The following is a 20254-nucleotide window of genomic DNA, read 5'->3' as shown; positions in this document are numbered from 1 at the left end:
CCCAGGATTGCCGCTGGCGGTGGTACTCCCAGGAAAATGACACAGCCCAAGGTCAGGGTGGGGGGTGATGATCTACCCCCAAATCTGATGGACGTGCAGTGGGACTGCTGGAGACATCACTCATGAAACACAGAAACAATATTGAACAAGCTGCTTTATTGAGCAATTGCAATGCCCTTCAGGCACCATCTGGTACAGTCACCGCCTTGCCATTCAGGGCCACAGGGAAATGGACCAATCCCTCCCCCACGAAAAACCAGCCCAGTGGATCAATCCCTTCCCAATACGTTCTAACGAATCAACCCATTCCCAGTGGGAACTATTCGACCTGGCCCATCCCAATTGTTGCTACAAACTAATGAAAGTTGCCTTTGACCTCATGCCTTCCCCATGGGCCAGAATTCCAAAGGAACTTTGCCTTTGGTGCCTCATCAGTGTGGCAACAACAAGGGGTCATATTAGCTGAGGTGGAGTGGTCTCCCAGTACCTCGGACCAGACTAATATGGGGTGTGGGTTCGTTCCAGGGAGGCAGGTTTCAACATTGCCCCGTGTCCCCAAGTGACTGATGGGGTTGCCACCGTTGTTGAACTGGGGTGGGGGGGGGGCGGGTGATGGTGAGCTGAGATAGGAGTGACCCACAGGGTTGGAAACACCGTGCTAAGCTATAAACATGTAGGGTGGATGGAGTGTGTGTGTCTTCCATCCATCGCAACGCCGCCTCGAGACAACCGGGGTTGTCGGCAGTCCGCGTCAGCTGTTCCCGACTAGATGATGGCAGAGGTAGGGTACTTGTTTATACCACAAGCCTTCTCGTTGCGGGCTATCCGGAAATATCCCTGTCAGGAGACAGAACAGCCAGTGATTCCTGCCTTTTGACGGGGACAGTGGTGGTGGTGGGGGGTGGGGGGTGCCAAGGTCATTTCCTTGGGCCACTTAAGGGACGTTGGACTGAGCTGGATCAGATTCAGAGAGACGGGGTCAGTGGAGAGTAGCAACTGTGGGGAAATGGAGTGGAGTGAAACACGACAGCCTGGAGTAAAATCACGCAAAAATGCTGGAGGAACTTAGCCGGGCTCGCAGCGTCCACAGGAGATAAAGGTGTCCGACTGAAATCTCAGGCCTGAGCCCCTTCCTCAAGGTATAAGATGTAAGAGAGAAAGGGAGGGGGAGGTGTCCAGACCAGCAGCCAAAAGGTGTTAAATGGATATTAAAACTGAGTATATCGAGGTGTTGGGGAGATAAATTGGAAAAAGTTTGTTAGAGCAGGTCACACACAAACACTTAAAAACACAGAGATTTTGCAGGAGTGTTTGCAAGTGCTCACGGAATCATGACGGACTGTCCTTTGCAAAAGGCAACAAATGTGACAACAGGCAGTAGCAGCTTTGTCTGGAAAACAGGACTCTGTCTGCAGGGTCATGTGATCTTTGCAGGCAGAGAGCAGAGAAAAAAAAGCAGGCTTTGATCTCAGAGAGGAGGGAGTGAGAAAGAGAGAGAGGAGAGGCACAGACATCGGTTCCAGAGGGACAAGTTGGCAAGCTTTGGAAGACGGCCTGGTCAAAGGAGAGGACTGGCTGTCCGGTGTTTCTCTTGGAATAGGAGAAACAAAACGGAACTCTGGGGTGACCTGAAACAAGAAAAACTCTCTCCCTCAAGACCAACAAGAACCCTTCTGAGTGGTGAAAAATCGAAACCAACGGTAAGAAGAGAGGAAGAGAAGACAACGTAAGAAGAAGGAGAAGGCCTTACCTGTTCGAAGAGGCCCGCGGTGGAGAGAGAAACCCGCTCCCTCAGGTCGGTAGAAAGTGGACTACAAAAATGGCCCGCTGAGCCGAGTAAAAGTGCGCAACCACGCATGCAAAAAAACACACCGACGGGAGGGCTGACAAGCTGGGGAGTCGATCTCCACAGCCGGCAACGACAGCTGCAGAACAGCAGCAGCAAGAGGAGAACACAGAAGACAACGAAAACAAGAAAGAAGAGAAGAAAAGGACAACAAAGGAACAACAGATGGCCAACCCAGAGGAAGAAGAAGAGGAAGAGTACAGTGAAATAGAAGAAGAAGGGAAAGGCAAGACAAAGGATATACTTTCTCTTATTAAAGAATACATGGAGTCATTTAAAGAATGGCAAGCGCAAGAATTTAATGATTTAAGAAGAAGAATAAACAATACAGAAGAGAAAATGAATAAAATAGATATGACCTTATCAGAAATGGGAAAAAGAATGGACAAGGTGGAAGAACGAGAAGCAGCAGTAGAAATGGAGGTAGAGGACTTAAAAAAGAAATTAGAGGAATCTAATAAAAAAGTTAAAGAGACACAAGAGCTGTTAGCTCAGAAAATAGATATAATGGAAAATTATAACAGAAGAAATAACATAAAGATAGTGGGCCTTAAGGAAGATGAAGAAGGCAAGAATATGAGAGAGTTTATAAAAGATTGGATCCCTAGGTTCCTAGGATGTCCAGAACTACAGCAAGAAATGGAAATAGAAAGGGCACATAGAGCATTGGCCTTTAAACCACAACCACAACAAAAGCCAAGATCTATTTTAGTAAAATTCCTAAGATATACTACAAGAGCAAATGTACTGGAGAAAACAATGGAAAAAGTAAGAGAGGACAACAAGCCATTGGAGTACAAAGGGCGAAAAATCTTCATTTATCCAGATATAAGTTTTGAACTCCTGAAGAAGAGGAAGGAGTTCAATACAGCGAAAACAATCTTATGGACAAAAACTATTCTCGGATCCAGAGGAAGCAAGGAAATTTGCAGAACAACTACAAAACAAACAGAGAAATGAAGACATGTAATAAGAGTAAAAATGACCACTATTTATATGTATGTGGGTAAAGAGGTATATGTGTGTATATGTATAGTGTGCATACATGAATGCATCCGTATTTAGAGGAAAATATAGAGAGTATAGACAAGAATTAATAAGGGAAGGAAATGGAATAGAGGGAATAAGGAGGGAATTAAAAGAGTGACCTTTGTTACATATGAAAAGTGAAATCTTTTCTGGGGGGGCGGGGTGGGGAGGAGTTATGGTCACTAAAAAAATCAGCTGACGTTTGCGAGTGAATTCGCAAATCCAAATGGAGAGGGGAGATGTGGTTGTCCAACAAGGGATAAAGGACAACTCAGGAGGGGAAGGGGAGATTGGGGCTAAAGAAGTTTTAAATAGGAGAATAAGGAAAATGTTTGATGTTTTAGGAATGTTGTCTTATAAAGGGTTCAAAACAAGAAAACAGAAATGGATAAGAAGGAAAGGTAATGATGGAGAAACGGAAAGGGAAGATAAACAAAGTATAAAATGACTACGTTGAACTATATGACTTTAAATATTAATGGAATACATAACCAAATTAAAAGGAAGAAACTGCTAAATTTACTGAAAAAAGAAAAAATTGATATAGCATTTGTGCAAGAAACACATTTAACTGAATTGGAGCACAAGAAATTAAAGAGAGATTGGGTAGGACACGTAACAGCAGCATCGTATAATTCAAAAGCAAGAGGAGTAGCTATATTAATTTGTAAAAATGTGCCATTTAACATAGAAGAGGAAATGATAGATCCAGCAGGGAGATACGCAAGGGAACATATTAATAGGAGGGGATTTCAACCTGAATTTGGATTCAAATATGGACAAAACTGGGAAAATAATTAACAGAAAGAACAAAGTAACCAAATTTATATAATTAAATCGATGGAAGAAATGCAACTTTGGATATATGGAGGAAACAACACCCAAAGGAAAAGGAATATTCATATTACTCGGCTAGACATAAAACATACTCAAGAATAGACCTATTTTTGTTATCAGCTCGTATGCAAGATAGAGTAAGAAAAACAGAATATAAAGCTAGAATACTATCGGACCATTCACCCTTAATATTGACAGTAAAGTTAGAGGACATCCCTCCAAGAATGTATAGATGGAGATTAAACCCCATGTTACTTAAAAGGCAGGATTTTAGAGAATTTATTGAAAGTCAAATTAAAATGTATTTTGAAATAAATACGAAATCAGTGAAAGATAAGTTTATACTATGGGATGCAATGAAAGCATTCATTAGAGGGCAAATAATAAGTTATGTAACCAAGATGAAAAAAGACTATAATCAGGAAACAGAGCAGTTGAAAAGGGAAATAGTAAATATAGAAAAAGAATTAGCAATGAAGGAAGATACAACTAAAAGAAGAGAATTGGCGGATAAAAAAATAAAATATGAAACACTACAAACATATAAGGTGGAGAAGAATATAATGACAAAACAGAAATATTATGAACTAGGTGAAAAAACGCACAAAATCCGAGCATGGCAGCTTAAGACAGAAAAAGCTAAGAAAATGGTATTGGCATCAAGGAAAAAAGACAAACAAATTACATATAATCCAAAAGAAATTAAGGAAAACTTTAGAGAATTCTATGAACAATTATACCGAACTGAAAACGAAGGGAAAGAAGGGAAAATAGATGAATTTCTAACTAAAATTGAACTACCAAAACTACAAATAGAGGAACAAAATAAATTAACAGAGCCATTTGGAATAGTAGAAATACAAGAGATAATAAAAAAATTACCAAATAATAAGACACCAGGAGAGGATGGATTCCCAATAGAATTCTATAAAACATTTAAAGACTTATTAATTCCGCCCCTCCTGGAAATAATCAACCAGATTGATAAAACACAAAGCTTACCAGATTCATGTAAAACAGCAATAATTACAGTAATACTAAAGTAAGGGAAAGATCCACTCACACCAGCGTCATATCGACCAATATCTTTACTTAACACAGATTATAAGATAATAGCTAAACTATTAGCAAACAGATTAGCAGACAATGTACCGAAAATGGTAAATCTAGACCAAACTGGATTTGTCAAAAAAAGACGCACAACAGACAATATTTGTAAATTTATTAACTTAATTCATGCAGTAGAAGGGAATAAAGCACCAACAGTAGCAGTTGCTTTAGACGCAGAGAAGGCCTTTGACAGAGTAGAATGGAATTATTTGTTCAAAGTATTGCAAAAATTCAGTTTACCGGAGAAGTATATTAATTGGATTAAAGCATTATATAAGGGACCATTAGCGAAAGTGACAGTAAATGGACATGTATCAAAGCAATTTAACGTAAGCAGGTCAACACGGGAGGGATGCCCACTATCACCTTTATTGTTTGCGTTAGCTATAGAACCATTAGCAGAATTGATAAGAACAGAAAATAATATAAAAGGGATAAAAATAAAAGACAAGGAATATAAAATCAGTTTATTTGCGGATGATGTTATAGTATACTTAACAGAACCAGAACTATCAATAAAAGAATTATATAAGAAATTGAAGGAATATGGAGAAGTGTCGGGTTACAAGATAAACGTAAATAAAAGTGAAGCAATGCCTATGAAAAATGCGGATTTCTCAAAATTTAAGAAGGAATCACCATTTAGATGGCAAATGCAAGCAATAAGATACCTAGGTGTGCAAATAAATAAAAATCTCGGCCAACTCTCTAAACTCAATTATTATCCACTAATGAAAAAATTACAGGACGATTTAGAGCATTGGAAAGATTTACCACTAACACTAATAGGAAGGATAAACTGTATTAAAATGAACATTTTTCCAAGGATATTATACCTATTTCAGGCATTGCCAATACAACTGACAGAGAAATTCTTCAAGGAGTTAAAGAAAATAATAAGGAAATTTTTATGGAAAGGGGGGAAACCGAGGATAGCACTAGATAAATTAACAGAATGGTATAAACAAGGAGGCTTACAACTGCCAAACTTTAAAAATTATTATAGAGCCGCACAATTAAGATACCTATCAGATTTTTATCAAACAAGGGAAAAGCCAGATTGGACTAGATTAGAATTAGATAAAATAGGGGAAAAGATACCTGAACACATATTATATAAATGGGATGAAAAATTGGTACAACATAGAAGTTCTCCAGTATTACATCATCTACTCAATATTTGGAAGAAGATTCATGTAGAAAGAAATAAAACAAATTATCAATTACCAAAACTAATATTGACGCAAAACAAGTTACTCCCTTTTACAATAGATAACCTTTCCTTTAGAGAATGGGAGAAAAAAGGGATTAAAAGAATAGAAAATTGTTTTTCAGGAAATAGATTCTTATCCTTTGAACAAATGAAAGATAAATACAATATAACTCAAGATACAGTGCTGGCATATTACCAATTGAGATCCTACTTGAAGGATAAATTAGGAAGCAGTCTGAGTTTGCCAGAGGGAAGTAACTTTGAATATGTGATTACAGATACAATGATAATCAAAAGATTTATAACAAATATGTATATTAAACTGCAAGAAAAGGAGAATGAGGAAACAAATGGTAAAACTAAACAAAAATGGGAACAAGGTTTAAATATAAAGATAAAGAAGGAAACATGGGAGAAGTTCTGCTCTGGAACAATGAGAAATACAATAAACACGAGGTTACGTATGATACAATATAACTGGATACACAGGCTATACATTACACCTCAAAAGTTAAATAAATGGGACCCAACAGTATCTGATAGATGTTTTCGATGTAAAAAAGAAATGGGAACAACAATTCATGGGAACAACAATTCATGCAATCTGGATATGTGAGAAAGTAGAAAAATTTTGGGAAGATCTAAATCAGATATTAAATAACAGAAAACAATATACCAAAGAATCCAGAGATCTTTAACATAAAAAACAAAGAATTTGGAATTGATTTGGAGGATGCACAAAAAAGATTTGTTAAGATAGCTCTAGCCGTAGCAAAAAAATGTATTATGTCAACCTGGAAATTGGAAGATAATTTGAAAATACAACAATGGTATATAGAAATGAATAAATGTATTCGATTAGAAAAAATAACATATAGTTTAAAAAATAATATTGAAATATTCAAACAAATATGGGAGCCTTACATGAAACACAATAGCGAAAACAATCACTACCTAAGTTAACGGAAGGAAAAGGAAATGAAAATAATGGACTCAGTGGAATTTCTGGTGTATTTTTATTGAATGACAACATTGTCTGACTGGTTTAATGTATCCTAGATTTTGTACCTTAAATGGACGGGAGGGGGGAGGTAGGGAGGGTGGGATGGGAGTTGGGGGGGAGTGACAAAATGGCACTGTATATGTGTGAAAAGGAAAAAGTGTGTATCATGGTTAATGTGATTTATGGTGTGAAAAATAAAAAATTTAAAAAAAAACCCTTCTGAGTGGTAACTATTTGCCTGTTAAGCACCAAAGCCTGGTGAACTTTATTAATGTTAACTTCTGTGCACAGTACAAGAATTGCCTGCAACCCGTGAGATTGGACTGTGAACCAAAGAACTTACACACACACGTGCGCTTAGAATTAGAAGGGGATAAAGTGAGTCAATAGTGATAAGTTAACGTTTGATTCCATTTCCATGTTTAAAGATAATTAAAAGCAACTTTCATTTAAGTAACCCTTTGTCGTGGTGCATATCTATTGCTGCTAGGATTTGGGGTAGTCTGGACTCGTAACAATATAAGATAAAGGTGAGGATTGATTTTGGCTCTGGGGAAGAAAGACAAGGGGTGGGGGAGAGAGGGAGAACCAGAGGGAAGGGGACAGAGAAGGGCACCCGGACGGAAGGTGAGGGTTTGTTCCTCCAATTTGCGGGTATCTGGCAGTGCATGAGACCCTGGACAGACACGGAAGCGAGGGAATGGGGGCGGGGTTACCGAAATAGGTAGCCGCCGGGTGTTCCAGGCGGAATGGAGCCGAGGTGCGTGGTGAAGCGATCTCCCAGCCCACGCCGGTCTCTCCGACGCAGCGGGAGCGCCTCATGCAGTGGACGACCCCCCTCCCCCCAGCAGATGCGCAAGTGAGGCGTCGCTTCGCTCGGGTAGGACTGTTTGGGGGCCCCAAATTGACGGCGAGGGAGGAGGGGGCGGGCATAGTGGAGCATCTCTTGCCGTCCCCGGTTGGGGAGAGGGAGGGAGGAGTGGACAGGGGAGTCAGTCCATCGAGAAGTCCTGACCCACAGGGAACCGAGTCAGAACTGGGTCGGAGAAAAAAACGTAATGTTCTTTTAAGGCCAACATGGATAGGATGGAGTGAATGGCCTCTCAGCCGACACCCTTTATTTTTGTATCTGTAATGGAAAGCACTTACATTCTCTCCCCAGTTCTTTCCCCAGCAGTTCTTTAAAGTCCAGTACGGAATATTTCTTCCTGAAACAGGAGAAGAACAGAGTAACCCTTTCCCTTTTCAACCCCCTCCCCTCCACCATTCTCACCTGACCCCAATCCCTGCAGCTGGGTGACGCGGGGCGTGGGACGGCCCCGGTAAATGCAGAGATAGGGGAGACGAAGCTAAGCTTGGACACTGGGAAGGGGAGGGGGTGTGAAACGTCGAAAAGGGGAGAAGGTTTCAAATGCAGGCACCAGTTTAACATTTAAGAAGACTTTGGATAGGTGTGCGGACGGGCTGGGCGCAGATCAGTGGGACTGGGCTCGGCACAGACCAGAAGGGCCGAAGGGACTTATCAGTGTGCTGCAACGTTCTATTTCCAATTCCAACATGAACGATTGCAGGGAGCCAAGCCCACAGCGCGGTGTCGGCCCTGGGGATGGAAGGTGAATACTCACGGACCCCTGGGGATGGAAGGTGAATACGCCCGGGCCCCGGGGGATGGAAGGTGAATACTCACCCGCCCCAGGGATGGAAGGTGAATACTCACGGACCCCGTATCCCACGACCATCAACACGTGATTCATTTTGCTAGACGGACAGTTGTACTGATTAGGGCGGATAATCCCTCGCTTGTAGCCCTGAGAAGACGCAATGAGAAGATTAGGCTCCTTCCTTCCGGTACCAGATTCCGTGGCTCCCCCCTCCGCTCCCCTCCCCTCCCCTCCCCTCCCCTCCCACTACCTTGCTCCTCATTGCGAGCCACGCTCCCGCTCCCGGCAGCGGGGGTCGGGGGGCAGTGGGAGAGTGAACAGAGATTCGCCAAATGGCTCTCAGGGCGCAGAAAGCCGCGGGAAGATGTCAGCTGGACTTCGTTGGTGGGCAAGCTGGCTTTGTTCCATCTGGAGGAGGTCGAGCGGAGTGCTACGGGGGTGGGTGGGTGGGGGGGCGGTGTTCACAAGTGTTGGTGACCGACTCCAGTGGTCGACTCCGTGATTTAAAGGCAACGCATTCTCCCTCTCAATTGACTCTGCCATTTGCTGGTCGACTTCTCGGTCGTTCCAAGAGGAGTTGCAACGCGATGAAAAACTCTGCTCCAAGTGAAAGGGACGGAGATCGAGATGGAGAGGAAAGGCCCAAACTCGACTACTTTAGCAAGGGGGTGTTTTCCAGCGTCTTATTTAATGGAGAGTGGCCTCAGTGCCGTTAGTGACTTACGAGAAGAGGGACCGACTGGAAATGACAAAACGTGGAGATTTAAGGGTGAAACGGACAAAATTAATCCCTCGAATCCAAAAATAATCAGGGGCAAGGTTCCCACTGATGGGTGAACGTGTGTTTGAGAGGGGTGACGAGTCGTTGAATATGAAATGTGTGTTCCTGACCTTAATTGCATTGAAATACACTTGCAGTAAATGATTTCATTCAACCTTCTTTGGAAGATATAACTTTTTTCCTCTTATGGTGGGGAGAAAGATTTTTTTTCCTGAAAATTATAGTGTGGCTTGTGGCAAGAAAAGGTTGAGAAGCACTGCATTGAGGCACGATTGGGGAAACTCAACAGTTCGGACCGCATGTAGCAAAAATACATCACCGACGTTTTCAGGCATCCGAACCAAAGGGGGGAGAGGTGGTCGCAAAGGCAGGAGGAGAGAAGGAAGGGAGGGAGGGGACAGCAGCGAGCAAGGGAGATGAGATGGCCGGGTGAAGGGGGAAGGAGAGTTGCAGGGGGGAACAGGTCAGCGGAAATCAGAAATGTCGATTTTAATGCCACTCGGCTGGAGGGCGGCTAGACGGAAAATCGGGTGCCGTTCCTTCAATCTACCGGTGGTCTTGGTACACAAGGGCATGGAATATGAGCATAGGAGTGGGGCGCAGAACAGAAATGGTTGGCCACTGTCACTGGAGTGATGTAGAGAAGGACGCAAATGGAGCACCTGATGCAAGTAGCCCTGACATTAAGGGACGGAAAGACTTGAGAGATCTGGGCCACATTTGGGCAAGTGGGACTACTTCTGGTCGGTGACTTGAATGGGCTGAAGGGCCTGTTTCTGATCAGGATCGTTGGCAATAGCTAAGTCAAGAAAGCTTCATGAGAAATGCCCATTAAACGAACACGTCTGGCGGAATGAGTGGTCACCAGAAGTTGGGCGGAATTGCCTTCGACACGACAGGCTAAGAATAATTGAACCAGTCGAAGCGAGGTGACCAAAACTCTGGAAACACTCAGAAGGTCAGTTTGCGTCTGTGAAAAAAGAAACGGTCAATGTTTCAAATGGGGACATGTTGGCAAACCCATACAAGCAGGATTGGAGCATCTGTCTGCGAGGCTATCGGCCACTGTTTATATCGGCTTTCTACAGGAGCCTTTATTGATGCCGGCCGCATCATGGTGCGGGAACGGTTGCTGCAGAGAAATGGGAAGTCAATCCACAGAATCGGCAGAGAGGAGCCCCCCTCCCCTATCGTCGTGATATACCTGAATAGGGTGCGCAAAATCTTTCAGCTGCTCCCGTCGGGGGGTAGGGGAGAGATGCAGGAGTATCAGAGCCAACACCACCAGGCCGAGGAACAGCTTCTTCCCGCGAGCAACGAGAACGACGCTCCGAGACTCTTGTAGTCACCGAACCGTTTCTATTTATTTATTTGTAGGCATGAATACTTGTACTGCATGTGTATTGTGTGCGCGTGTGTGTGCTATGTCAGGTTGTGTGTCTGCGTGTGTTACACCGAGGACCGGAGGACACTGTTTCGTGGGGTTGGACCAGATGGCAATTACATTGACTTGATCTGCAACGTGGCAAATGCTGTGGATAACACGTTCAGTGAGTTAGTTACACTGTACTTCACAGAAAACATCCATAAATGAAGGTTGACATTTTGGGAGCAAAGTCTGAGTTACAGCAAATAGGTGTTTCCCTAGCTGAAAATCAGCGGTACGAAGAGTAATTTGGACTGAGAGCAGTATATCACAGTTGGCTGATAGAACCGTACAGAAACAGGCCCCTTCGGCCCTTCTGCTACGGCCTGAACCTCGTCCCACGGATCTGCACCCAGCCCGGTGCCTTTTGTACCTCTCTTATCCTTGTACCTGTCTAAATGTTAAAATCGAGCCCTCAGCCGGCAGCTCGTTCCACACTCCCACCACTCTCTGTGTGAAGAAGTTCAGACTTTTCCCTGTTTACCCTTAAAAGGTAAAGGTTCCATTGTTGTCATGTAATAACTACATTCAGAATGTAACCGACATGAAATTCTTTAACGTTGTCCACCGTAAGGCAGGCAGAGAGTCGCCACTTTGTCCAGCGCCCCTCACTGAAATGAGGCCCAAGCGAGGAATGAACTCGTGACCCCTGGTAAAACATGTTGCATTCGTCCTAAACTCTTCCCCTTAACCCTATCGACATTTATTCTATCTCACCCTCTCATAAGTATCAAATCTCCCCTCTTTCTGCTACGCTCCAGGGAATAAAGCCTGAGACTGTAACGCCCTGTAACTCAGTCCCTGAAGACTAGGCAACTTCCTAGTAAAACTTCTTGGTCCTCTTTAAATCTTATTGATATCCTTCCTGAAGTTCAGTGACCAAAACTGCAAACAATACTCCAAATTTAGCTTCACCAACGTCTTATACAGCTTTACCATAACACCCCAACTCCGATAAATTAACTTTACCGTAACATCCCAACTCAGATAACATAACTTTACCGCAACATCCCAACTCTGATAACATAATTTTATCGTAACATCACAACTCCGATAACATAACTTTATCGTAACATCCTGGAGAAGCCGACCCGTGGGGACAGTGACCACGGCAGCGGTCCAGTGTGGGGGTGGGGGGGAGGGCTCTGCGACTGAGGGACCAGCGCTCGCAGCTGGGCTGCTGGTGACCCGTGGAAGCCGTGGGCCGCTGGCGACTGCTGCTGGGAGACTCGCGCCGGGCTGCGGACTGGGCTTGGGAAAGCTAGGAGGGGTACCAGGTATCGGAACCGAGAGGCGAGGAGGTGCCGAGGGCCCTTGAAGGGTCCCTGACCGTGTTGGAGGTTTGGATCTGGAGCTCGTGTTCCTGATGGTTTGGACTGTGTGGCTGCCGTGGGGGTTGTGGGGCTTAGGCTAATCGACGGACACTCGGTGACTCCGTGGGGGGGGGGGGGGGGGGAATCCCTCTCTCTGAGAGTAAGAGGCGCTTAGACAATTCCTGCCGGTGGTAAATCAAAAGGGCATTTCATGTAATCTGACCCTGTTCCATTACTACGATAATAAATGGAATCTTGAAGCCTCCAGTCTGCGAGTTATGTGACAGAACTTACCTTTGTTCTGCTTATAAGGCAACAGTCCCATAATCCTTTGCATTCTACGTTGGCCAACATTGACAGCAATAGTCCCTGAATCCTTTGCAATGCTATTAAATAATGTTAAATTGCCCATAAATTTTAACAACAATATCAGGGGCCACTTCATGCCCCATCCTACACGGTCGGTAAGTTCCTCGGGGACAGGATGAAGGGGGAGGACCTACTTTCAGGGCTGCAGCGTTCATGGTGATGACAATTGGCCCATTGGTCGCCACCCAGTGCTTCATATCTGAAAGAGAAGAACGTTGCAAGGGGGTGAGACAAGGCTATTCTGCCCATTCTTTGGCCATCATGCAGCCCGTTCCGCTCAGCTCCCCCACCCACATGAAAGGGGCATGAAGACTTGCATGTCTTTGGGGTGTGGGAGGAAACCAGGTGGCCAGCAGGGGGAGGGGGTCGGGTGGCGGGTGGTGAGGGAGATAAACGACAGCCAGACCCCAAAGAGAGAGGCTTGCGACTGAACCCAGTCTCCGGGGCCGCGGGATGCGGCTTCTCGACCCACTGCGTTGGCATCCCAGCCAGCGGGCAAGCGGCGCGGGCTCACCCCTTCGACGGGCAAACCTCCCCACCGCCTCCATCACTCTCTCTTTGTGGGACCTTGCCGTGCGTCGGGGGAAGTCCTTCTTCTCTGGGGCGCCCCACCCACCAGAGGGACCTTCCAAAATCTCTGAGCGGGGTTTCGGACTGGGGAGGTGTGGCGGAAGGAGCGAGGCGGGGAAGACTCCACACCGTGGCTGATAACCCCCCTCCCCTCACTCTTCCCCTCTCTCTCTCCCTCTCCCAAAAGCACAAACCCCAGCCTCTTTGACCCGCGACTGGCTCAGTGACTTACAACACTCGTGAGGCCTCAAGTTTCGATAGGATTGGATCTTTGCTACACACCGACGACGTCGAAACCTGCATGAACCTTTTCTGGCCCTGTACCTGTAGGCTCTCTCGGACATCATACCCCCTGTTAATGCAAAAACCGGAGTTCAGACTTTCCGATTTACTGTCAGAGCAGCCACACGATATCACGACATCACATATAACCCCGAGATTCCCTTTTTCCCGTGAGGCGCGGCAGAATCACCACTCATTGGTAGTGGAAAGAATAAACTGTACACAGCGTAAAATGTGTAAACAGACCACAAATCTAAACAAACTGACTGTGCAATATAGATTGTAAAAATTATCAATAAAACCCCATTATTCTTATTTACAACGCGCTCGATCCCCGGGGGTTTCCCCAACCGTTCCCGGTTCTGGGCCCCTCGCAGACCGCGCGCTCCCGCTCCAACATCGCAAGGGCCCCGGAGGTCACCCCGAACTAGGGGGGCCAGGCAGTCAGCTCGACCCATGAGTAGCCGGCGCGGCCAGAAAACCTCCCGAAAGGAGGTCCGATTTTCCAATTGACTGTCCGAGCGTGTGCACGACATCACACACAACCTGGAGATTCCTTTTCCATGCGGACGGGGCAAAATTACTCCCTAATGGGTAGTGCAAAAAAAAAACCGTACACAGTGTAAAACATGTAAACAAATTAATGAACTGCAAACAGTAACGAATGTAAACAGACTGACGGTGCGATACGGAGAGAGCGAAGTAAATCAATAAAGTGTGCACGTCAGCGTCCTTAAATGAGCCTCTGATTGAGTTTGAAATTGAGGAGTCTGGTAGAGCGGCTGTTCCTGAACCTGATGGTACGAGTATTGTGACGCTGAGACCTCTTTCCCGACGGCAGCAGCGAGAACCGAGAGCCCGTGCATCCCTTGAGGACTGCCCAGGCTCTCCGCCGGCTGCGTTCCTGGTCGATCGGGCGACGTGGGCCGAAATGGCCTGTTACCCGTGCTGTATGTCCAATTTTCAATAGGCTAACCCCCTCAGCTCCAGAATCAACTGTAGGAGAACACATCAGAGGGGCTGAATGGTCTCCCCTTGCTCATTTTATCCGGGGTTCTATAGATTATACTGGAGGTGACCATTCAATGGTGTCCCTGAGTGACTGTATTTCCACCCCCGATCTAACGTTTCAGGCCACTGACCTGATGGAGGTGCGTGGGGATGGAGCAGGCATAAGGAGTATTTTGGGGGTTGGGGGGGGGGGGTGGCGGCAGGTGACTTCCTCCTCATGCTTTTAACGGACACCTCTCTGGTCAGGGTTTTGCCTTTACGGCGTTACAACAAAGAGGGGCGCTCGAAATTCCCGGGTCTCGACATGAGCTGCCCCACCGTGGCCCTGTCCTCGCGCGTCCGACCGAGGGGAGAGGAGTTCGCTTACCCAACTTAATGAGGCTGGAAAATGCACTGTAGGGGTACCCCCCCTTGCAGGCCTTGTCGTAAGTGTCGCAGTCGAGGAGTTCTGCGGAAGTCAATGAGGAGAGAGGTCAAATACCGGGAAGGAACCCAGAGATGGTCTCTCACACTGAGGGTGGTGGGATGGTCACCGTTACCTTGCTCTGACATTGAAATCAGCCTCTTGGTCTTCAGGGCCCACAGGGACTCAACGTTGGCAGTGACACCGAAGGCCCAACAGGAACCACACCTCCTCTGAGAAGACATTGTGGACACGTTCAGAGTCGAAGAGAAATAAAACGTGCCAACAGGACACTTGGGCCATCACCAGCCGACAAGCGTGCATTTAGAAAGAGCCCCAGACTTACAATGATCCCACTTACGATTTGATTTGGTTACAATGGTTTGAATTCGTACTGCACGTCGATTTATCAGTGTCTCACCGCTGCCCTGCATAAGTCCCCACACTGATCCCACTTGCCCGCTCTCTCCCCTCAGCCCTGTATCAGTCCCTACACTGATCCCACTTCCCCGCTCTCTCCCCACATCTCTATATCAGTCCCCACACTGATCCCACAGCCCCGCTCTCTCCCCACATCTCTGTATCAGTCCCCACACTGATTCCACAGCCCCGCTCTCTCCACACAGCCTTGTATCAGTTCCCACACTGATCTCACTGCCCTGCTCTCTCTCCACAGCTCGGTGACGGACCCCACACTGATCTCATTGCCCCGCTCTCTCCCCATAGCCCTGTATCAATCTCCACACTGATCCCACTGCCCTGCTCTTGCCCACAGCCCCGTGTCAGTCCCCTGGCAGGTGAAAGCAAATTCTGTGGAATATTTAACTGTCATTACATGGCAATAAGCGGAATGTTGAGAATAGTGTTTAAAAAGCTTTTAGATTGATGCATGGACTGGAGGGAAATGTATGTTGGAGAAGTAGCAGAGTTTTAGTGACACTGCGGCATTGTGTTCGATGCAGACATTGTGCCCCGAAGGGCCTGGTCCTGTGCTCGACTTGTGTGGCGTGGATTGCAGCGGATTGGGTCACGTAACCTCCTCTTCGGAACCTGGTTGGAGTGGGGACTGTGTAAGGTCATGTGACCTCTCGAACCTGGTAGGAGTGGGGATTCTGTAGGGTCACGTGACCCTGGGGCATTGTATTCGGACATTGTACCCCGAAGGGCCTGGTCCTGTGCTCGACTTGTGTCGAATGGATTGCAGGGGATGTGGGTCACGTGACCTCCTGCTCGGAATCTGGGAGAAGTGGCGATCATGGGGAGTCATGTGACCTCCTCCTTTGAAACCTGGTGGGAGTGGCGATCGTGGTGGGGTGGGTGGTGTCACACGATTTCTCCGCCAGGAACCTGCTCGGAAACCTCCTCACCTGCCCACACGTCCCTTCCCTCCGGCGGATCCCAGCCCCACAATCCCGTCACGTGGGCGAGATCTGGATCGAAGGGCGGGAGGTACCTGATTTTTGACAGGGGTCACTATCCCCATCCTCCGCCAATTCCAGCATCTGGGCACGGAACGGTTGGCCAGGGGTGCATCCTCCGGATCCCAGTCGTGCTCCTGCGGCCAGGACGAGTTGCTCATTATCAGAGGGTTGAGGTAAAATTGGTCAAATTCCTCATCTGAGTAGGAAGGGAAGGGAGAGAACTGCCTTTCAAATCACTGAACAGCGGCTGGGGTCAGACCACCGTGGGGGGGGGGGGGTGGTGGGTGTCGGAGAGACCAGGGGGACGAGGGAAGTGGGGTGGGGGGGGACACCAGATAAAGTCAGTTTTCCTCTTCCGGACACGGTCGACTCTATTTGATCTTGGCCCGGGAGTGACTGAATCCTCAGAGGCCCGAAGGAGACCATTGTGCCCATTTGCTTTGTGCTAGCCCTGCCGCATCTGTCCGGTTCCCTTCCTCCGCCAATGGAGGGAGAATTAATTGGGATGGGGGGAGGCTGTTGGACAGATCCCATAAAAGAGGCCACTGTAACGCCATGGTTGCCGCACGGGGCGCTGGTACCTGACATGTCACTGAATTTGTTGACGCCATACACGGCCGTCCCTCTGTCCTCCTGCTGCCACTTCCGAGCCCTCACCAGGTTCTCCTCGAAGATCCGGAAACGATTCTCCTCCTCTGCCGGTGAAGGACAGAGACAGTGTGTGTGTGAGAGGAGGAAAGGGAGGTAGATGTGTGAGGAGAGGGGCAGAGAGAGTGAGGGGGAGGGAGTATGAAAAGAAGAAAAAGAGCGAGATGGTGCACGAGGAGAGAGAATGAATGTGTGAGGAAGAGGAGGGAGAGTAAGAGAGGAGGACTGAGGGAGAGTGAGAGAGGGTAAAGGGATGGAAGTAATTTTAAAGTAGCAGCTGACAAGGGTGCAGGCAGGATACCTCGTTCCCGGCCCCTCTGTCCCCTTACCCTCTATCCTGTCGCTCCAGCCCCTATCTCGTCATCGCCACCACCTCCCCCCCACCCCCATTCCCGACCCTTCCTAGGTTGGCAGGGTCCGGACGTCCCTTACCTTCTTCTCCATCGTAGAGCTTCTTGTAGGTCACTTTAAATTTCTCAAACTCCGCGCGGAGCAGCTCCTGGGGAGGGGGGGGGGGGGGGGAGGGGGGGGCGATGAGAGAGAAACTGTGAGTCTGGAACCCAGCCCCCGACCTGTGACTCTGTCGGCATGAAGCACTGACCGTTACATTACACCCCTCCCCAACAGTGACGAGAATACCCCCAGGCCCTGGCCAGGTAAACACCACCCTTATTCACTCCCGCCCCCCAAAACGGGGTCCCCTCCTTCCTGCGGCCTGGAGGCTACAGCTGGATCCAGTCCTGCAGATGTGGCACAACCAGGCTCTCGGCAGTTCCAGCTGCCCCCCTCCCCGCCGCTCTCGTTCCCAGTGGAGGCCAACGACTCGTGTGCCTTCCCCCCCCCCCCCCAGGTCCCATTGCCCTCAGGGACATCTGGTGCCCCTCCCTCTGTTCCCCCACACTCCCATTCACCAGTCCACGCTCTCTCATCCCCACATCTTCATATCATTGATTATTTATCGCAGAGGAGGTCGTTCAACCCATCTATGTCAGCTCTCCGATCAACCCCATTGGTCACTCTCCCCCCGCCTCAGAATTGATTCTCCCCCACACTACCATTAACTCATCGGTGAAGGGGGCGGGGGGTGCGTTTTACAGTGGTCGTTTACACTGGACGACAAAGATTTGCTTCCAGAACACTTTGGAGCGTATTTTATGGATTTTGCGCTGCTGATCGTGAAAATCACCTGAAAATTTTCCTATCACGTGTCGTTTTTTATATTTAACCTATTTTTGTGATTTCCTGTCTTCTTCAAGCATCCAAAACCGTGAAGTGCAACGTGTGGTTGGGTATTCATTTCCCGCATTCGCCCATGGAAGTCTTCCCTGCCGATCTTCGTCCAGTCGGTGACGAACACGGTGAAAGGTTTCACTAGGACGTTGCGACCGCGGAAAAGCGGTATCGGGGCAACCGGAATCTATCAGTTCTGCCCGAGTATTTTTAGACACCAACATGACAGGCTTCAGATGCCGAGGACAAATGAAAATTAGCGGCCAAACATTTTTAGGTTGGCTGAACTCACGCAATGTGTCAGCGTCACGATGCGATTAAACGTGCTGAATTGGGGACGGGGGAATCCCATGCTCTCACATGCGCACAGCCGGCGGCGGAGGTGGGGGGGAAGGAGGTTCAACACGGGTCTCTAGTGCTGGGAGCCAGCGGCACGACCCGTTGCGCTGCAAGAGCATCTTGCGGTTGATGCTGCAACAGCATCTTCTGGGCCCCACATCGACCTCACCGGGGCGGGGCGGGGTGTGGTGTGGGGGTGGTCACCAGTACCTTCGTTCCTGGATTCAGATTCCTGGATCAGATCCATGGGGGTGGATCTGGATGGAGGGTGTTCGATCCCCGGGCGATCCCACCCCCTCCACCCGGTACCATCGCTCACCATGTCTTCGTCCTCGTCCTCGACCAACTCATCCGGGAGTGATCCGGAGAGGCTGCCCTGCGACCGGAGAAGGTGGGCAGCGAGCAGGCAGGCGACAGCGAGCAGCCGAGACATTCCGTGATTTGTAGCTGAGAACGGACAACTCAGGAACCTGTCGGCAGGGGATCGGAGACGGTGATTGCGGTGGCCGGACCAACCCCTTCACCTGTACCGGACTTTATCCACCCCACCCACCTCCGCCTGGGTCCGAGGGGCGGGAGAGGGATTCTCATCCCACCCCTCAATCACAGGGTCGTGGGGTGAGAACAGAAACTCAGCCCCAAGTGCTGGACAGAGAGGCCAGCCTGGCTAGGGAGTGGTGCTCTCATCAGGCATCAGTCCTGCACGTTGGTCATTCAGGGAACCGCCCTCTCCATCACCTCTCCCATAATGTGGAGCTCCCTCACTGACTCTCACTCATTGTGGAGCTCCTTCACTGACCCTCTCTCAGTGTGGAACTCCTTCACTGACCCTCCCTCAGGGTGAAGCTCCCTCGCCACCCTTCCCTCTGATGGAGCTCCCTCACCGTCCCCCATTCATCAGCGAGGCTGAACAGAGCTGGAGGGAGTCTCGAACCCTTCACCTCTCTATGAGATGGAGAGGATGATCAACCCCCATTTCCCACGAACCCCCCCCCCTTTCCGTTCACCCACTGGACCCCAGCATGTCCCTGGATAACAGTGTGTAGCAGAACGCTGGCTGAAGACCCCTCCCCCCCACCACGGCTCCTCCATGCCCGTCCCTGATGCCCCGTCCTCTCACCCTCTCTCCTGCCGGATCCCAGCAGCTCTCGTGGAGCAAAGGGCCCCCACGCGTGTTATAGTCCCCGTCTCTCCACCCCCCCCCACCCCGTCCCACCCCGATACTAATCAGCCCCCGTCCAACGGACTCCCACCATCCACTGCCCACACAGATAAAGTCCGCAGTGATGTTCCAACCTCACTTCCCCATTTGAACCAACCGTCTCCCATTCACCCCCAACCCGACTTCCCTATTATTTAACAAATCATTTATTTCAACTAAACACAAAACAATATCGAATAAACGATCTACATTCACAGAGGGGACGAGGTCAGCCAAACCAACTCCTCCCACCTTACATTTCAAATTAAAACCCCATTATTCTTATTTATGAATAAGTATGCGATCCCATGGGTGGGCTCCCGGGACCGGGCCCCTCGGTGACCGCGCGCTCCTGCTCCAACGTCGCAAGGATCCCGGACGTAACCCCAATCGGGGAGGGGCGGGGGGCAGGCAGCCCGCTTGACCTGTGAACAGCAGGCGCAGCCAGACAACCCCCTCCCCCCACCCCCCCACTCCCGAAAGGAGATCAGGTTTCCCGATTCATGGTCAGAGAATGTACGTAACGTCACATCAACCCTGAGATTCCAGGCGCGGCGGAAT

General features: G+C 48.3%; 1 protein-coding gene across 2 annotated transcripts; it reads right to left on the bottom strand.

Moving 5' to 3' along the window:
• Window positions 1-136: 136 nt before the first annotated feature.
• Window positions 137-19709, bottom strand: LOC138740778 (cathepsin L-like). Of its 2 annotated transcripts, none has more exons than XM_069893859.1 (12): window positions 19613-19709; window positions 18812-18962; window positions 17356-17422; window positions 16857-16970; window positions 16308-16471; window positions 14991-15087; window positions 14819-14899; window positions 13391-13510; window positions 12723-12787; window positions 8726-8846; window positions 8188-8246; window positions 137-837 (listed from the first exon to the last, which is right to left on the bottom strand). In XM_069893859.1, exons 2-12 carry the CDS (start codon window positions 18923-18925, stop codon window positions 766-768), a joined length of 1074 nt encoding a protein of 357 aa, XP_069749960.1. In that variant the 5' UTR covers window positions 18926-18962; window positions 19613-19709; the 3' UTR covers window positions 137-765. The 2 variants fall into 2 exon arrangements, with proteins under 2 accessions (XP_069749960.1, XP_069749961.1); XM_069893860.1 differs by having other exon boundaries at window positions 8756-8846.
• Window positions 19710-20254: the final 545 nt, after the last annotated feature.

This window comes from Narcine bancroftii, chromosome 8, assembly GCF_036971445.1.
Source record: "Narcine bancroftii isolate sNarBan1 chromosome 8, sNarBan1.hap1, whole genome shotgun sequence".
Lineage (NCBI taxonomy): Eukaryota > Metazoa > Chordata > Chondrichthyes > Torpediniformes > Narcinidae > Narcine > Narcine bancroftii.
The sequence above is the reverse complement of the archived record's forward strand: the minus strand, read 5'-3'. Positions and strand labels throughout refer to the sequence as shown.